Source organism: Caretta caretta, chromosome 1 (assembly GCF_965140235.1).
Source record: "Caretta caretta isolate rCarCar2 chromosome 1, rCarCar1.hap1, whole genome shotgun sequence".
Lineage (NCBI taxonomy): Eukaryota > Metazoa > Chordata > Testudines > Cheloniidae > Caretta > Caretta caretta.
In genome coordinates this window covers 160,902,077-160,921,153 of record NC_134206.1, presented here as the reverse complement: position 1 = coordinate 160,921,153, position 19,077 = coordinate 160,902,077, and the positions used below count along the sequence as shown (strand labels likewise).

Genomic DNA, 19,077 nt, shown 5'->3' with positions numbered 1-19,077 from the left:
AATTATTGTAAAACTTCATATTTTACCATTGGGAGCAGGGGGGAACCTGATTGGAATTTTAAAAATCTGGATATCTTCATGGGAATGCGGAACATTTGTTCCAGTTGAGAAGGAAATATCACAGTTATATTTTAGTGGTTAAGTGAGCAAGTAAAAGGCAAATAGTTTTCTCGGTTGAAGCACTGCGCACTCTGTTTCATAATCATTGCATAAAATGTGGACCATCTTTGTGAATGGACAGTGTAGTTTTGTTGTTTTAGTAAAATAACAAAAACAAAAGAAAACAAAACAAAAAAGCCCACCAGGGCATAGACAGCAGAAGTATTAGAATACTCAGTTAACTGGTCATTCATTCACTTTCTTGCTTAAATGTCCTTTTTTTATAATTTGTTGAAATTGAAAATTTGTTGAAAATTTTCTGTCAAAACTGTTTTTAGATGGAAAACTAATTTTTTTGTGAAAACAATCTCAAGGGAAAATTTTGGTTTTCTTCTGTTCAAAAGCTGAATGTCTGAAAACCAAAATGCTAGAATAGGGTGTAGATGTGGCAGTAGAGGCAGGGGCTTAGATGCCCTGAGTATGATCCTGTTTGAAATGCTGGGCATGCACATGGAGTGACTAGACTTGCCTGCTGCTCCTGCCACCACAGCTACAGTCTATTTTTAGTGTGCTAGCTTGATTAGAGCTAGCATGGGTCTGTCTCCTCATGCGAGAATTTATACCTGCAGGTTGAAGTGCAGACATACCCGATTAGCTATTCTGGAATGGGTGTCTTTTTCTGACCAGAAACTCCCCCTGTACTGCAGAAAGTTTTGTTGAAACTGATATATTGCTGCACCAAGTTTCAGTTGGGACAAATCAGCATTTTCTGACCAAAATAAAAAAAACGGTTGTGGAAAAAATCCTGACCAGCTTGTGCCTAAATATGGATTTTGGAGCCTTACTCTACGTGAGCAGGTTTGAAAATGTTAGCTGCAATGTTTTACTGTTGTACTTTTTATATAGCAAGAACCAGGTCACCCAGTAAAATTACTTGGCAGCAGGTTTAAAAACAAACATAAAGGAGTGCTTCTTCTCACAACATACAGTTAACCTGTGGAAATCATTGCCCGGGGATGATGCGAAGGGCAAATGTATAAATGGGTTCAAAAATAACTAGATAAATTCATGGAGGATAGGTCCATCAATGAGTATTAGCCAGGATTATCAGGAACACAACCGTATGCTCTAGGTGTCCATAGCCTCTGACTGCCGGAAGTGGAGACTGGACAACAAGGGATAGATCATTCCACAATTTCCCTGTTCTGTTCACTCCCTCTGAAGCATCTGGCACTAGCCACTGTCAGAAGACAGAATCCTGGGCTAGATGGATCATTGGTCTGATCCAGTGTGGCTGTTCTTATCTTATGCAAAGCAATAAGGATGCAGCCTGTTTGTATCCAAGAGTTGCCTACATGTCACTTGTATAGCAAAGTGCTCATTCCACCCCTAAATGGGGCCATAGAGATTAAGGCCCCGAGTCTCCCTGTCAGAAAAGAATTCTCCCAGTAAGGATCATGATAGGTGAACAGTAGTCCTAAGGGAAGGGCACAGGAGGGCTACTGGCAGAACAGTAGCCTGAGCTTAACCAGTGAGTGATATCCTAGGTCAAAGAAAGAAAGAAAGAAAGAAGAAGTCATCTTGTTTTAAACACCATGGTGAAACCTAGCACTGTTTAGATGAGCCAACAGATCATCTGTGGACACTTTATATTCTAGTGCCACTCTAAATACCACTGAATCAAAGTGACCAGTTTCCTGCCAGACACCTGGGGAACTGAGAGCAAGGGAGACTGGTGCAGCTGTAACCAAAATGTATTACTTCTTACCGCATACTGAACTGAAAATCATTTTAATTAAGTGAACATCATGCCTCTTATGGTGCCTCTCGAGAGCAGAAGAGTGAAGGTTGTGGTTCATGGTCTGTGGTGTATGATAGCTGCAGTAGAGTTCAGGTTTGTGTTTAGGGATAGAAGAATAGAGGGTCTGCACTGGTAGTGTTAGATTGGCTTAAACGTCCATTTCCTTGCTTTTGTGGTTTATGTCAGGTAGGTTGAGTGTGTAGCAACTTTAACTCTGGCACTATTATTAGTAATACTATTATTTATTTGTACATGAGTTATAATCAATTATCTTACTGCTACATTATAGCGTCTGCCATTTGTTCTTTCAGTGTAATGTGCTCTTACATGTTCATTTTATTATAAAGTGTACAATGCCTTCACTTGAAAAGTTTTGTAGTTTCACAGAGCAAATCAGTCTTGGCCATGATTCTGAATGTCCTCTGCACAAGAAAGGGACCAAGAAAAACACAACTCCAGTGGGACTCCTTTAGATGCATTTACTTTCCTGACAGCACACACAGACTAGGTAGTTAAATGTCTAAATGGGTACAACTGCAGGCACAGCTAATTGTGCCCACCTTTAATTAAGCGTGCAAAATTGTACCTATGATGATGGAGGCAATTTTTGAAAATTTAGGCCAGGAAGTTTCATTTCAGCTGTAAATATCTGCGTAGATGTGTGTCCATAATGCTAAAGAGGAGATTTTCAAAAGACACCCATGGCAGTGAGGTGCATAATGCCCACAGAAAGTCAATGGTGCCTAACTCCCATTTGTGCTTTTGGAAATCTCCTCCAAAATCAGCTTTTAAGCATTTCTTCATATAAGGCCAGAGTCAGTATACTGTACAGTGTACATTATTTTAGAAGATGACTATGTGCTCTCCTGCTAATGGTAAAATATATTAAAGTACGGCACTTCATGTACCCTCTTTAGCTTTCTCTACTGGTATGTTATGGAGCTTCATTTTGTCTGCTATATGATGCTATTCTTTGTAGCCACATACCATTGCTACCTGTGGAAACCACAGAAACAAAAAGTATAACTCAACGACATGAAGGTGATGCAAACATTATCACTGTATATCTGACAACTAAAAAAGGAGTAGCAAACAATTTTTGCCTGATTGGACAAGTCAGGGCAAAATCACTTCCTTACACATTGCAAGAATTTTAAATAGGATGCAATTTGCTACATTTTATAATTTTATGATCTCCCCTCCCAATCTGAAAAAAGAAAAGGAGTACTTGTGGCACCTTAGAGACTAACAAACTGGCTCAAATAAATGTGTTAGTCTCTAAGGTGCCACAAGTACTCCTTTTCTTTTTGAGAATACAGACTAACACGGCTGCTCCTCTGAAACCTTCCAATCTGAATAATTATATTTTGTTATTAGATTTATATAGTAAATGCAATGCTTTGCAGATGACTCATGCACTACAAAGAACAATGCTAACATCAGCAGCAAAGGAGAATCATCCCCAGAAACTTAGACCACTGAGGAAACACTGAGTTTTGTGCAACACACCTTTACTATTATTTGTATTTTCATGCCACCCTCACGTTTGTGGCATGGGGAAGAATAAATTTAGGACTGATGATAGGGAAACCTGTATTTGTACTTCAGTGGACAGCCTCTGGAGACAGCGTTTTCAATGTATCTATTTTAAACTACTACTAACCTACTCAAGAATCCCTAGCATGTGAGGTTTGTCTGCATTAGCTATACAATTCATTAGATATAGTCTGTCTGCAGGATAATCTTGTTCCATCATGAACTGTCTGAAATGAGATTGTGCTGGTATGATAAATTGTCAGCATTCTACAATTATTACCAAGACACTCCAAAAGTTCTGTGTCACATGGCAAAGTTCACATTACCACTAAGTTACAGTAACCATATAGAATTTTTACACAAGTTAAGAACATAAGAATGGCCATACAGGGTCAGACCAAAGGTCCATTCAGCCCAGTATCCTGTCTACCGACAGTGGCCAATGCCAGGTGCCCCAGAGGGAGTGAACCTAACAGGTAACGATCAAGTGACCTCTCTCCTGCCATCCATCTCCACCCTCTGACAAACAGAGGCTAGAGACACCATTTCTTACCCATCCTGGCTAATAGCCATTAATGGACTTAACCTCCATGAATTTATCCAGTTCTCTTTTAAACCCAGTTATAGTCCTAGCCTTCACAAACTCCTCAGGCAAGGAGTTCCACAGGTTGACTGTGCGCTGAGTGAAGAAGAACTTCCTTTATTTGTTTTAAACCTGCTACCCATTAATTTCATTTGGTGGCCTCTAGTTCTTATATTATGGGAACAAGTAAATAACTTTTCTTTATTCACTTTCTCCACACCACTCATGATTTTATATACCTCTATCATATCCCCCCTTAGTCTCCTCTTTTCCAAGCTGAAAAGTCCTAGCCTCTTTAATCTCTCCTCATACGGGACCCGTTCCAAACCCCTAATCATTTTAGTTGCCCTTTTCTGAACCTTTTCTAATGCCAGTATATCTTTTTTGAGATAAGGTGACCACATCTGCACACAGTATTCAAGATGTGGGCGTACCATGGATTTATATAAGGGCAATAAGATATTCTCCATCTTATTCTCTATCCCTTTTTTAATGATTCCTAACATCCCGTTTGCTTTTTTGACTGCCGCTGCACACTGCGTGGATGTCTTCAGAGAATTATCCACGATGACTCCAAGTTAATGGCCATTGTGCTGTAACCTTATTGTAACAGTTTACCCTACATATTTCTGAATATGGTATGGAAATTGCTACTCTTATTAAGATTATACATAGTGACTACACATCTTTATTCTATCCATCAGGATGTACAGTTTGGTTTAACGTATTTATGAACCTATTGGTTTCACTGTCAAACAACATATGTAAAACTTTTCAGTTATCAGGACACTGAATAAAAACAAACCAAGTCACAAGCATTAGAGTACAGCAATTATAATGGAGATTTTTTAAAATTTCATTGGAAAAATAGATAATTTTGACTAAACCATGTATGAACTCATGGACTCTACTTTTGATCAAATTGAGACATAGCACCAAAAAGGGTCTCCTTGCCTCTATCTGTGCAGGCATTCCTTTGGAAAGGTGCTGGGCCAAAATCAATGGAAAGACTCCCTTTGACTCCAAAGGCTTTTGGGGATTATGCCCTATAATCATACTAGTCCTCAGTGAGCACTATAGTCCTCAGTGAGCGCTATAATCATACTAGTCCTCAGTGAGTCCTCAGTCAGCACAAGGCCTTGCTTGCAAACTCAGAATAAGGACACTTAGAGCACAAATAGCAAATGTAACTCTGCTCAATAGAAACACAGGCCTGCAGAAATGATTTTCCTCTGGAATGTTCTTTCCTGGAATAAAAGGACAGTCTTATTGGCAAAGCATGTAAGATCTGTGGGCAAAATGACCTGTGAATTTTATTCAAAATAAAATACTTCTGATCCACAGTTATTATAATATTCACCCTAACAACAGCTCTCTGAACAGGCATAAATACTGCTAGAGTCTGTGTTTCCTGCTATGGTGACTTACTTTCCAAGTGACCCGAATGCTTTGTGAAGATACAGGCTCAAGCTGAACTTCCTGAGGTGGGCCATCAGGAGCTGGTGAGAGAGAAAGAGAGAGACACATCCATCATAAGGCAGGTTCTTATAAGGTGGCAGAAATAAACAAAATATACAGTGTTGATGCCAACACTGTGGCATAGAACGGAGGCTTCGGGTTGGTATGAAACCATTTAACAGCATATGAAGCACTGAAGGTATCGCTTTACTCAAACAAAACCAAAAGGCTAAGGCGTCTCCACTAGCTGGTTGTGTGGTATTTGTGACAATGAAATGTCGTGTACTTCAAGATTTACAAGTTTGCAAATAAAACAGGAATGAGTCGCAGGTGACTTTCCTTCAAAAGCCTTGTTTAGTGACATGCTCAAGATGCTTTTCTTTCCCTTTGAAGTCTTCTCTACTGATTTCCTGAATGTGCTTTAAGCTGCTGTGAATGCGCCGGCACTGAAAAGACAGCAGTACCCACTCAGAATTAGGGAACACAGCAACTCTTCAACCAGCTTTGATCATTTCAACATGTAGCTTCTGATTAAACTCATTCTGTTAACTAAAGACTGAGCATGTTCAGTACAAAATTATTATTTTATGAAGTAAAAAATGCACAAAGAGTTTTTCTGCGTCTAAATATATCAATGTGGAAGCCATATAAAGAATATCCTGCCTGATGAAATGAGCACGGGACAGTTTCTGCTGGCTCAGTCAGAGGGAGTCTCTCTTATTATTTATATACTGCCAAAGGTATGTGTGGTGTTTCACAAACAAGTGGGAAGACAAAGTTCTGGTCCTGAGAAACTTCTATCTATGTTAGGCAGTTACAACGCAACGATCGCTGATTGGAGGCAGTTAGTGTTGCAGTGGGGATTTGTAAAAGAAAGTTAACAAAAACAAGCCCTTTTAATGGAAGGATGTGAAGGAAGAGACGGAGATATCTCAGAGCTTGAGCAAAAGATTTCTATATATATACGTTGGCGTGAATAAAAAGTATGAAATCACAAATTTAATAATATGACAAAGGAAGCAAGGGAGCGAAGGGGGTGAGACTAGGTTGTGAGAGGGAGAGCAGGAGGAAATGGACGTTGCAATGAAAGCAGACTGAGGGGCAAATGACAGCTGAAGTGAAAGAAGTCCATTTGGCTTACCCAGGTGAAATTCACGCCTATACAGAGACCTAACACATGGCTTATGCTCCATTGAAGTCATGTACAAGTCCTATTTTGTGGGATTTTGTTGGCCCTGCGCAGAGGGGTGAATTTCACGCATGGTGAAGTGGAACCATTGCCTACAGATCATGTGGGTCCTTAGTTTGAGGGCATGTCCACCCTGCAATCAGACACTTGTGGCTGGACCTTGCCAACTAACTCAAGCTCGTGGGGCTCAGGCTAAGGGGACTGTTTAACTGTGATGTAGATGTTTGGGTTGGGCTGGAGCCTGAGCTCTAGGACCCTCCCACCATGCAGAATGCTAGAGCCCAGGCTCCAGACTGAGCCTGAATGCTTACACAGCAATTAAACAGTCCCTAAGCCTGAGCCCCATGAGTGTAAGTCAGCTGGCATGGGACAGCCGCAGGTTTCAGCTGCAGTGTAGGTGTACCCTAAGTTTCCTATGCAGAAACACCCAGTGATGAAAACAGAGTGAGTACAACAGGAAGAATGGGGTCTCTGCTAGTTCTTTAAGTCAACTCTAGACTCTGACCACCAGTTTACAGACACAAATGTCATCACTCCAGATATATTATTCTGTAGTAGATATGTACAAAACATTTGGCGCATAAAATGAGCTGATAAAATCCTGGCTTTTCACTGGTGTCACAAAATGGCAACCATAAATCCCCTTTATGTCCACAGTTTATTTCATTCCTCCATGTGCAGAAACATATTCTCTGTCTCTGATGTAGAGATTATTACTGTGACATATTTATATAGGCTAAACCTTTGCTCATTTGGTCTGAAGAATTCAGACTCACCACAGGAAGCTCGTACAGATAGGAAAGAAATCAGAGAGAAACACTGCAGCAAATATTCGTGATTGTGCTTATTTTTGTAAAGATTCTGGATTGCTTTGCTATGCTTGGGATAACACATCATGGACCCAGTTCTGATCTCCCACTGGTTTCATACTAGTACTCCTGATTTACATCAGTGTAAGTGAGAGCAGACTCAGGACCTTGCCTGGGAGACTGTGAAGGAGATAGTTGCAGTTGAATGGGTTGTGATAAAGAATGTGATGAGTCCATGACAGAGTGAATGGTTGTATATTGAGTGAGTGGGGAACTTGAGGTTGGGGGGGGGGTGAGATAGGTGTGAGGGCAAGTAGAGGGAGAAGGGTCCTGTGTCTTGGCAGGGGGTTAGATTAGATGACCCTTGTGGTCCCTTCTCAGCCTATGGTTCTATGATGCTAATGGTCATGAAAGATGGAGGTATGGACTGTGGGATGCAGCAGATGGTATAGTCGAGTTAGAGGTGAGGGGACTATGACAGAGAGAGTGGAGGAAGGTGAATGGTGGAGGCAGACTGTGAGTGAGTTTGTGATGGAGAAGCCATGACAGAGGATATGGTGGGAAGGAGCAAGGTGTGATAGAGGGTATAGCAGAGTGTGTGTGTCAGAGCATTGGGCTAGGGGAGAGGATGGTGACAGAAGGCATAGAGAGGAGAGACGGGAGTGTACTGTGACAAAGTGTGTGGTATGAAGGCTGGGGGGGGGGAGAGATAGCTCAGTGGTTTGAGCATTGGCCTGCTAAACCCAGGGTTGTGAGTTCAATCCTTGAGGGGGCCATTTCGGGATCTGGGGCAAACACTGGGGATTGGTCCTGCTTTGAGCAGGGGGTTGGACTAGATGACCTCCTGAGGTCCCTTCCAACTCTGATATTCTATGATTCTATGACAGAGGTTGCAGTGGAGTGAAATTAGTGTCTGCCAATTTCACTGTACACTTTCACCACAACTTACATGATTATGAAGAGTTCCTAGAAATCTAACTACTACCCTGAAGGCAATGAGGTGAATTTCCAGTATGGTTTCCAGGAATTTATTTGGGACCCATAGGTGATTTTTCGCAAAACTCCATCCAAAATGTGCAAGATTATGTTAATCTCTTAGGGCAGGGGTGGACAACCTATGGCCTGTGGGCTGCACATAGCCCATCAGGGTAATTCGCTGGCGGGCTGCGAGACAGTTTGCTTACACTGACTGTCTGCAGGTACGGCCACCCGCAGCTCCCCGTGGCTGCGGTTCACCGTTCCCGGCCAATGGGAGCTGTGGGAAGCGGTGCGGGCCGCAGGGATGTGCTGGCCACCACTTCCCGCAGCTCCCATTGGCCAGAAACGGTGAACCGCGGCCACTGGAAGCTGTGGGCAGCCACGCCTGAGGACAGTCAATGTAAACAGACTGTCTCGTAGCCCACCAGTGGATTACCCTGACAGGTCGCGTGTGGCCTGTGGGCCGCAGTTTGCCCACCACTGCCTTAAGGTATGTCTACAGTGCAATTAAAAACCCGTGGTTGGCTGTGCCAGCTGACTTGGGCTTGCAGGGCTCAGGCAATGGGGCTGTTTCATTGCAGTGTAGACATCCGGACTTAGGCTGAAGCCTAGGCTCCAGGACCCTGTGAGGTGGGAGGGTCCCAGGGCTCAGGCTGCAGCCCAAGCCTGCGATGTCTACACCACAATTAAGCAGCCCCACAGAAGCCAGCTGAGTATTTTTAATTGCAGTATGTCTGCCCTGCATCTGGGAGCGAATCTCCCAGCCCAGTAGACAGACTCACACAAGTGGGGCTCAAGCTAGCATGCTAAAAATTGCAGTATGGACATTGCAGCTCAGGTGGCTGTTCAGGCTCTGAAGCCCATCCAACACCTCTGGTTCTGAGCTTGAGTAGCTAGCCCATGTCTCTGCCAGAACCACAATATCCACACTGCTATTTTAGCATGCCAACTTGAGCCATGCTAGCACAAGTCTGTCTACCTGGGTCATTCCCAACTGCAGTGTAGTCATAGCCTTATACACATACGCTAAATCCACTGAGCCTTTGATAACTATTTGCATGTGGGAGCCAACTTTCCTGCAGCCTTGCTTGCTCTAGCATGTCATACATTTCTCTAGGGTCTTCCATCTAAGCATCTCTAAAGGATTTACAGACATGATAGATTTAAGCCTCATAACATATCTGTGAGGCAGGTAAATGTTTTATCCCCATTGTACACATGAGGAGATTGAGGCACAGAGAAGATAAATGAGCATCTTAAGGTCACTTTCTCAGAGTCTGACAAAGCCAGAAAGAGAACCCCAATAGCTCACCTTGCACTGCTAAACTTTAACAATACACAGAAACAAAGAAAATAAGCCCTTTGCTTTCCTGTCAAACACTGATGGAAATGAGCTCTTCCAGTCTATTTTTCAAAGCAGTAGCTATTAAAGGTTATAGGGGGGAAAAGCTCCAATATCCCTGAAATCAGCTCTAGATTAGTGAAAGGACAGAGGATATTGTTTGACTCTCCTCCTGCTGAAGGCATCCTTTTTGGTTTACTTTCTAATAAATAATGTTGGCAGCCTGGAGTCACAATAGTGCAGGATATGTAATCTGCACCTTTGCAGTGAAGGGGTTTGGATTTTTAAATTTTTAATATTGTTTTTCTCAAGCCTTCATTTTGATCTCTTCCCTTAGGTGTCTCCCTCAAGCTCAGCACCTGTGCTAATTCGACCCTCCCGATGTAAGAGCAGCAAACAGTAAACAATGACAAATCACTGCACTTCTGCATACTGTGTGACTGATCAAACCAAAACCAAGACAACAAATGCTGTTGCCTTGCCTAGACCTGACCTTCCCTTCCTCTGATTGCTCCCTGAATAAATCAATGACTTTTGACTGCGATTCCACATAACTGACCTTTCACTCGGACTGGACAGCTCCTTAATGAGAGCAGTGAAAGGCTCAGTCATCCTGAAACTAGGTCAGGAGGCATTGGATAAAATGTGACATCCAGGTTTCAGCCTGCTAATGGGGAAGTTAGTCTTTAATGGGAGGTCAGTTGCTGATGCTGACATGTTAATTATCAGACAAAAGAAAGTCACTAAGTAAGAAACACTCCAAGTTTATTAACAGCACATACTAATAACTTTGTGTGAGTATATGAGAGAGACAATTTCTTTGGGAGATTTTGGAAAGCGGGGAGTGGGAGGTGGAGGTACTCCAGGCTCTGGGGATGGGTAACCTGTTTCTCTAAAGATTTCACATTTCACCTTGCAAACAGGAAAACATTTCTGCATTCAGCATGTAGTTTAAAAGCAAACAAATTACTCATCCTTTCCTTGATATATAGTAAAGAAATCTGCCATCTGCCCCACCACTGAAGAATCATATAAAATTAAAACCCATAATGCAGAGTTCTCTTCCTTTTCTAACGCAGACATTATTTGTGGGCAGAATATATATGCTGAAAAAACAGCATCAGGGGAAAAAATGAATGGAGCTCATGTTGTCTCCTGTTTGCTTCGGTTTGCACAGTAAGCCCTTGTGCTCTTATTCTTTGTCACAAACACTTGAGAACTGAGAATCTGATCTCACTGCAGGCAAGGATGATTCCAGCAAGGGGTAAATTTTCACTGCAGTGATTTAGTCTTCTATTTATATTAATAAGATTTGCACAGCCAAATTCTCATGTGTGGGCTGAAAACCATGCCACTGAGTGTCTAGAACCTAGATTATCATGTAGCTTTAGAATGTGGTGGGACTTTATCTGCCACAATCTGCCCCCAACCACTTACATTATTATTTTTCCTCTCAACTGTACATAGATTCATAGATTCCAAGGCCAGAAGGGACCATGGTGATCATAGGCTGACCTCCTGTAAAACACAAGACCATAGGGCTTCCCGAAAACAACTCCAAGCATATATCTTTTAGGGGAAAAAAAAAAAAAAACAAGCACGGAGGTATTAGCATGTTAACACAGAAAAAAAATATGTATGGTGTAGGTATGCTTTTCAAACAAGAAATGGCAGATACTTATATGGCCTGGAGTTTTCAAAGGAACCTAAGGGATATAGGAATTTCAGTGGTGTTTGTATGTTGAACTTCCTTAGGCTCCTTTAGGAATCCCAGCTGTGATTTCTATTCATTTAATTGCAGTGTGTATCTTTGAGGGGAGATATTTGCAGACATTCAACATTATGAAGTATAATTCCAGGTACAAAACGATATGGCATTGACTTTGGAAAGAGGGAGGTGTCAGAGCAAAGGAAAGCAATAAAGGATAACTTCTTTCACTTCAGCAAGTCAGACACATAGAGATTTGAATGCAAAGAAGCCACTGCACACCGCAATTACAGGCTTAAAAGGGGCTATCCCGGGCATTAAGGGGAAGGTGTTGGCAGAGTCCTCTTGGCAGAACAGAGAGACAGTGGTGCTGGTATGAGTGCTCTGTGAAAAGTCAGTCCCTTGCCCCCCTGGCTGGAGAGGAAGTACTGCAATGGCCAATGCCCTCTGCAGTGGAGGACTGCATGAAAATTAAATTCAAGGAAACAATATAATTAATTACAGCAAACTAACTTCAATTGCAGTCAGCACATTAAATGGGTGGAGAATAGCTCAATAATGACATTATTCGTGTAGATCATTAGGCACCTAAATCCATATTTGGGTGCTTAAATAGGGATTTAAATGCATAGCTTCAAGTCCCCAGGGTTGAAAATTTGGGGCATAATGTCTTCTCTGACCACTAGATGCCACTGAACAGTTTTAATGAGAGGCCTGCACAATGATGTTTCTGAAATTGTGCTTTCTTGGAATATTTTAGCATCCTCTGAGAAATAGTTCTAATAGCATAGCTGGCATTTCAAACAGAAATTCCTAGTAAGGAAAAAAATTTGAGCTCAGGTAAGATTTAGGCCAGCAGTTCTCAAACGGGGGGCTGCAACCCCCTAGGGGTCCACAAGACCTTTCAGGGGGGCCGTGGGGTCCCCCGGCTGAAACCCGGTGCACTGAGCCCTGGCACAACCCCCACAAAAGCTGGCAGCTGTGCAGCGCAGAGCTGAAGCTGGCAGCAGCGTGGGGCAGAAGCTGGCAGCCCTGCTTCCCCCGGGTCTGAAGCCAGGAGCGGTGCAGGGCTGAAGCCAGGAGCCCCAGCGTCCTCCTGGTCTAAAGCTGGGAGCGGTGTAGGGCTGAAGCTGGGAGTCCTGGTGCCACCCCGAGGGCTGAAGCCAGCAGCGGCATGGGGCAGAATCTGGGAGCCCCAGTGGCCCCAGGGTCTGAAGCTGGGAGCGTTGCAGGGCTGAAGACGGAAGATCTGGCACCACCCCTCCCCCTCACTGAAGCTGGGAGCAGTGGTGGAGCCCCGGCACTCCTGCCCCCATCTGAAGCTAGCAGCAGCGTGGGGCTGAAGCCAGGAGCCCTGGTGCTGCCCCCCTGGGGCTGAAGTTGGGAGCAGTGCAGGGATGAAGCCCTCCGTGCAGGCAGAAGCCCTGAGCCCAAGGGCAGAGTTGGGGAGGCACAAGGGTGTTGCTCCCCCAAACTGCAGTGCCTTACTCAGAGTGAGGCTGTCCTGGGGGCAGCCCTAGCTACCCCTCTCCCTGCACCCTGAGTGGTTTTCAAACTTCTTGAATTGAGTCCCCACTTTGAGTTATATTTTTTGGTTGCATCCCCCCTGGATGGCCTGCTGAGGTGAGCCAGGGAGTGGAGGTGGCACTCTCTCCCTGGACCACGTTGTGTGGAGTTGGCCCAAGCCCCGCCAGCCCTTGCCCACTTCCAAATAAAATTCAAACTACGTTTATGCCCAAGGCCTCCTCTCCCCTGCCCCCCGCACCAGCCCAGAGCCCAGAGTCCCACATCGCCCCCGCTGGGCCCTGGAGTTTTTATAGCATGTCAAGCGGGGCCGCAGAGAGAAAAAGGTTGAGAACCCCTGATTTAGACACTACAAAGCCAGAGCATACCTGCTTCATCCGTAGTGACAGTGAGCTCATTGCTTGCTTCGCTCTTGCCAATGCGGTTTTTGGCATACATGCGGATGTTGTAGGTGGAGGAAGGGTGGAGGTCAATGATAGTGGCCTGGTTCAGCTGAGGAGAGACGTCTTTGGTTCGCTGAACAGAATCCCACGAGTCTATTTAATAAATGGGGGAGGGGAGAGAAAAAACTAAAGATAATTTCACATTCATTTTATTATTTCAAATAATTGACAGGAATTAATATTTGACAGGAATGAAAAGGGAGACAGAAGGATTCTTAGAGATGCAAAGGATCATTTAGAAAGATAAAAATGTTTTATATTTTAAATTCTTAAGGGCTCGTTCCTGCAAGCTTATTCGATGAACTATGTAGATAATTAAGCATGAGTTTAATTGGTATTGGGGCCAGACTATTTGACACCTTTCAGTATTGAGTACTAAGACATTGAGATGTTTTCAGGTTAATGATGCAGATCCAAATTCAATGAGATTTAACATTGGTGCAGTCATTAATCCCATGAGTTGTTTGTATGTGCTTGTAAAAGGAGGAATTTCATCCAGATTAAATCAATATCTAAGGAAATCTGGGGTTATCCACATTTCGCATAAATTATTCACTAAACTTGCTTGACACGTGGTATTAGAAAGGACAGAATTTGGTTGCAAGTAGTAACCACTCAGCCTCAACGTAACATTAAATCAGTCCAAATAAAACAACGGGACTGATCTGTTTTAAATCATCTTGACATCTCTTATGTGTTGTCATCTGTCATTTCTTTCTCACTGTATTGCATATTTCTCCTTTAACCTCTGCAGTATCCTATGGGATTTAGCTGGGAGCTATACAGTGGTGGTGTATAGCAAGGGTCACTGCAGGCAGCATCGTGAAAAGCTCACCAGACAGAAAAGTCTCAGTTAAAAATAGGAAAGCATAGCAAGAAACAATATATTATGTCCAGTTTTTGAGGCAGTGTGTAATTCTCTCTGTCTCTGTGACATCCCTTAGAGATGGGCAAATTGTTTACATACTAAACAGTTTTGTCAGTCGCAGAACAATTTCATTCTTCCTCTGTCTGTTTGTATTTAAAAATGCCCAAACATTTAGCTATCAACTGATGTTAATTTAAAAACTCCTAAACATGTAGGTATCAATTGATGCAGTGCTAATCAACAGCATCTGAATTCATTTACTGCTCATCACTGCTGCTTTGCAGTGGTGCTCCCAGAACACCTAAAGGCCTTCTCTGCACATAGCCTCAATAACATTTGCTTGGAATACTCTTTGTACACTTTATGGACATTTTTAAATGGTACTAAAAACTGAAACTGTCCTGATGTGTCTTGGAAAACTATTAACATTTGAATTAATGACAGTAGCCATCACCCTTCAGAACACTGCAAGTTGGGGATTGCCATACCAGAATAAACCAATTGTTCATTTAGTCCAGTATTCTGTATATGAGACTGGTCGATACCAAATACTTCAGAAGAAAGAATTAAGCCACCATACTATACGAAATGGGGAATCCTTCTGTGAAGAACAAACCTCAAAATGTTTAAAGTTCATAAAAGCCTCCAGAAATGGGAGACTCTCTATTCGGTGTACAGCTGGCAAAACATATTCCTATGCTACCCTCCCTGCAGCCATTATCACTGGAGGGCAAGAAGGAAGCATAGCTGGAATGCACTGTATTCTGGCTCTCTTTCTCTGTCAGTTGGTCCTTCAGAGACTATTGCCAGCTGATACATTTAAGAGCAGCCATTGGGCTATACTAATTTGCTCTGGGGCTGGGCAAAGAATCAGAGAGCTGCAACTGGCTCCCTGATGATCCCACAACTCAGATGCACTCCGCAGAATCTCAGGGCAGCAGAGAATCTGGCCTGAAATATTTAGCAATGGTTGTTGTTGTTAGAACAGTGCATAGGGACTTCAACAAAGGTATGTGCCCCATTGTGCTTAGCACTGTAGAAACATAGAAAAAGACAGTCTCTGTCCCAGTTTGTTATGTCAACGGTTCTGGACTAAAAAGATCCAGTTTGTATGGAGGATTAAGTAAACTTCCTTTGTGGTAGAGGATAATTTTTGTTTGAATATTTTACAAAATTGATTATGATTTTTCAAAAGATTTCCTTCAATGTTACTGGGTTTTTTTTTAACTATTAAGTTACTCAAATCAGAGAATCCAGCCTGAAACCTCCCCTGCATTCTTTGTAGGTTAAATAATGACATACCAAGATAAGGGAGGAGATGGAAAACCAGAATCTTCAAGACTTCTAGATATATTTTGTTCCAGATTGATAGAGTGTAGGTAATACATGGATTTTAGAGTATATTTTGATATAAATTTCTTAGGGGAAAAATAAGAACAGCTTGAGACACATAGACAAGAAAGAAATTGTTTAATTTCTCTCCACTGTTGTTGCCAGCTGATGCAACAAAAAATAAATGTTGATTTAAATTCTGCTGCTAAATGATAGAAATAAAATGAGTGTTCCTGTGTAGGCAGTAAAATAATCATCCAGTGGGGTAACTGTGATTGATTTATGGCTCCTTTTACTTTCCTGATACCATACCAAAGCATTTTAAAATCGATGTATTAAGAGGGTTTTAACTTAGAAACAATATACAGAACAGGTAAGACCCATACAGAAATGAAGCAAAAAGAAAGCATAAAATTTCAGTTAATTTTTCCCCCTCAAAAAGAGATTTAAAAAAAAAATCAGGCAATTCTCAGAGCTATATAAAATGCACCTAGACAGAAAGTGTTTATGAAAATCCATAGCTCTGTGTTGTATTTTTCACGAATTCCTAAGATAATGATTGACCCACAAAGGTCCATTTATAGAATCTAGCGAGGCTAAATATGTTTTATATTGTACTTTACTTCTGATTGTATATATAAGATTTTAGCCAACATTGTGAATTTCTATTTTGTGTGTGAGATGCCATCTAGTGATACTATTTAAAACTGCACACATTTGTGGCACGCTTTGCTAAAAGCTGTATGATTTCTTGAAGCTATTCTTGTCAGGCTGCAGATAAAGACCTTGATTCTGCAAATCCATGCACGGCCTGAAGGAATGAATGCCAAGCTGCTGTTGTGCTTAAATGCAAGTGTGAGCTGAGTCTATGTATGGGCATGAGGAAGGCTAAGCACTAGGCATAATCCTCCCTTTGTGCACCTTGCTCCCTAACTTTCAAGGATGCAGCATCAAAAATAGGCAGGGTATAGAAAAGAATGGACATGTTTGAGAAGACATAAGCTCATGCATGATGAGACATCTGGTTACATCATGTCTCCTACCCCTTGTTCCTTCTCCTGTTAGAAGGCTGGAGTAATTTGGTGACCAGACAGCAGTAATTTCACTACAGTCAGATTCCTGGGCCATAGATGGGTTAAGACACAGATAGGCATATCAGCCCAAGCCTGGAATCTTAGTTCCTGAAGCCATGTGATTCTATCAAAATCTCAACTTTTATTTTAAAAAAAAGTTTCTGGCCCACCTGGTTGTAAAGAAAAGCTTGAAAATGTGACATATAAAGGATGCAGAAATGTCTGCCTAAGTCTGAAGGGAAACTGAGACCACAGCTCAGAGAGGGATGAATTACCCATTCACCTCAATGAGGTGTTAATTCCAAGACCAACTCCTCTGGAGAGCCCTGCAACTCCTCGCCACCCTTTGTTCTCGAGGACTATGTGTGTGGAAGGAGGATAAGAGTCCCACCGATCCAACAGTGACACCCCAGTTGTTGGAATAAGTATGGGAAACCCCCCTTTCTGCCATCCCTGAAGAGAGGGTGTGGGCCCTGCTGCCATTTCTGGTGGAGAGATGGGAGCCTCATGATGTCTATAAAATCATGAATGTTGTGGAGAAAGTGAATAGGGAAGTGTTATTTACCCTTTCACACAACACAAGAACCATTGGGGGTCACTCAATGAAATTAATAGGCAATGGGTTTAACACAAATATAAGGAAGTATTTCTTCACACAAAATGCAGTCAACCTGTGGAACTCATTGCCAGGGGATGTTGCAAAGGCCAAAAGTATAGCTGTGTTTAAAAAAGAATTAGACCAGTTCATGGAGGATAGGCCCATCAGTGCTTAATAGCCATGATGGTCAGGGATGCCCTAAACCTTTGACTGCCAGAAGTTGGGACTGGATGACATGGGGTGGATCACCCAATATTTGTCCTGTTCTGTTCATTTCCTCAGAAGCATCTGGCACCTGCCACTGTCAGAAACCAAGATACTGGGCTAGATGAACCATTGGTTTGACCCAGTACAGCCATTCTTATGTTGCTCTGCCTTTCTGTGACAGGAGAGGGGCCCACTGCCATTTCAAATGGGGAAAGGGCCATGGTGCATGGGTGGGGCCATGGGAGGCCCCATATCATGATGCGCCCAAACCAGAGATTGCCTTTATACGGTCCTAGATTGCCCTGTGCTCCCCAGACTTGCTCATCACACTTTACCTTATAACACAACACTGAGCACCTGCATTGTACAGGATCAAGTCTACAGTAAAAACATCACGGTGAGAGTGAGAAGGACTAATGACAATGTAATGCAGTGTGATTGGGCAAAAATTTCAAAAATAGATTACTAAACACTGCATGCCATTTTAATCTGCAGAATGCTTCCTTCCCATGATGCTCCTGAATGGGCCCCTCATATCCTCCCCTGCCTTTGCTACAGTTCATTCATTCATGTAAAATGAATTTGAGTCATATTCTCATGGAAGTCATGCAAACGGAATTTTCTTATCTTCTGTGATTTCCCATGTTTAATTACTTATCAGTACTCTTTTAAAATTGCAGGAGCTTCAGAGCTACAAATGCTTCTTACTTGGGCAGTGGGTAGGTTTGGGTGATGGAAGATGAGCTCAGGATGCTTGTCAAAGGTTTGTGGCCATTTCTGTCATTCTGGAAGTGGCAGTAAATCTGGTTGCTTTCTGAGAACATTTACAAGTGGGTTTACTCAAGAGTTGGAATGAAGCCCTCACTGGAGGGTCTTATGTTGGGTTTGGTATCAGAGAAAGAGAAAGGGGGATGGCATTGGGTCACTGTTTAGGAACTGTTGTGAGAGACTTGCTGGTTTGATTGGGGGTTTGCTGGAACTACTGTACTTATGACTTTAGCCTTTTTCCCCCAAGTGACTTGTCCATTAATTTTTTAAATATTCACCTAAGACTTACTGTAGGTAGAGCTTTGTTCATTAACTGATATTTCTAGGATGACACACATTTTAAGACTTGCAAATAAGACACTCAAGTATAATATAATCAGAAAAAACAATTGTACACATATTCATGCTGGGTGTAATGTGTATGGCCATAAAGCCATAGCTTGGAGAGTAGTGTCCTGAGGTCTTTCCACGAATTCTCACTTGAAGCAGAAGTTCCAGAATAGGTGGGAAAAGAATCACCCCTTCTGGTTTCTAGTCACCACTCTGACCGCTACTCAATCACTCGGACCTAGGTACCGAAGTAGTCAGTTGGCATATCCAGCAGTAACCTGCATTGTTATTTCTTAAGTATCTAATTCTCTTTAAACATAACTATGTTGGTTATTTTCACTTTTATTCTTGCTGGGTATTACAGATGATTATCATCTGCTGTGTGAATGTTTTGCCTAAATTATCTTCTAGCCTGTTATTTCCTTCTTTCG

General features: G+C 42.5%; 1 protein-coding gene across 3 annotated transcripts in view; it reads right to left on the bottom strand.

The window, feature by feature from the left end:
• DSCAM (DS cell adhesion molecule) overlaps positions 1-19,077 on the bottom strand; it is a 645,287-nt gene that overhangs the window by 126,416 nt on the left and 499,794 nt on the right. For all 3 annotated transcript variants that reach the window (XM_048866321.2, XM_048866302.2, XM_075132665.1), the window contains 2 exons: positions 13,396-13,563; positions 5,448-5,518 (listed from right to left, as the gene is read on the bottom strand). In XM_048866321.2, the coding sequence (XP_048722278.1) occupies positions 5,448-5,518; positions 13,396-13,563 (239 nt within the window). The remainder of the gene's footprint in view (positions 1-5,447; positions 5,519-13,395; positions 13,564-19,077) is intronic.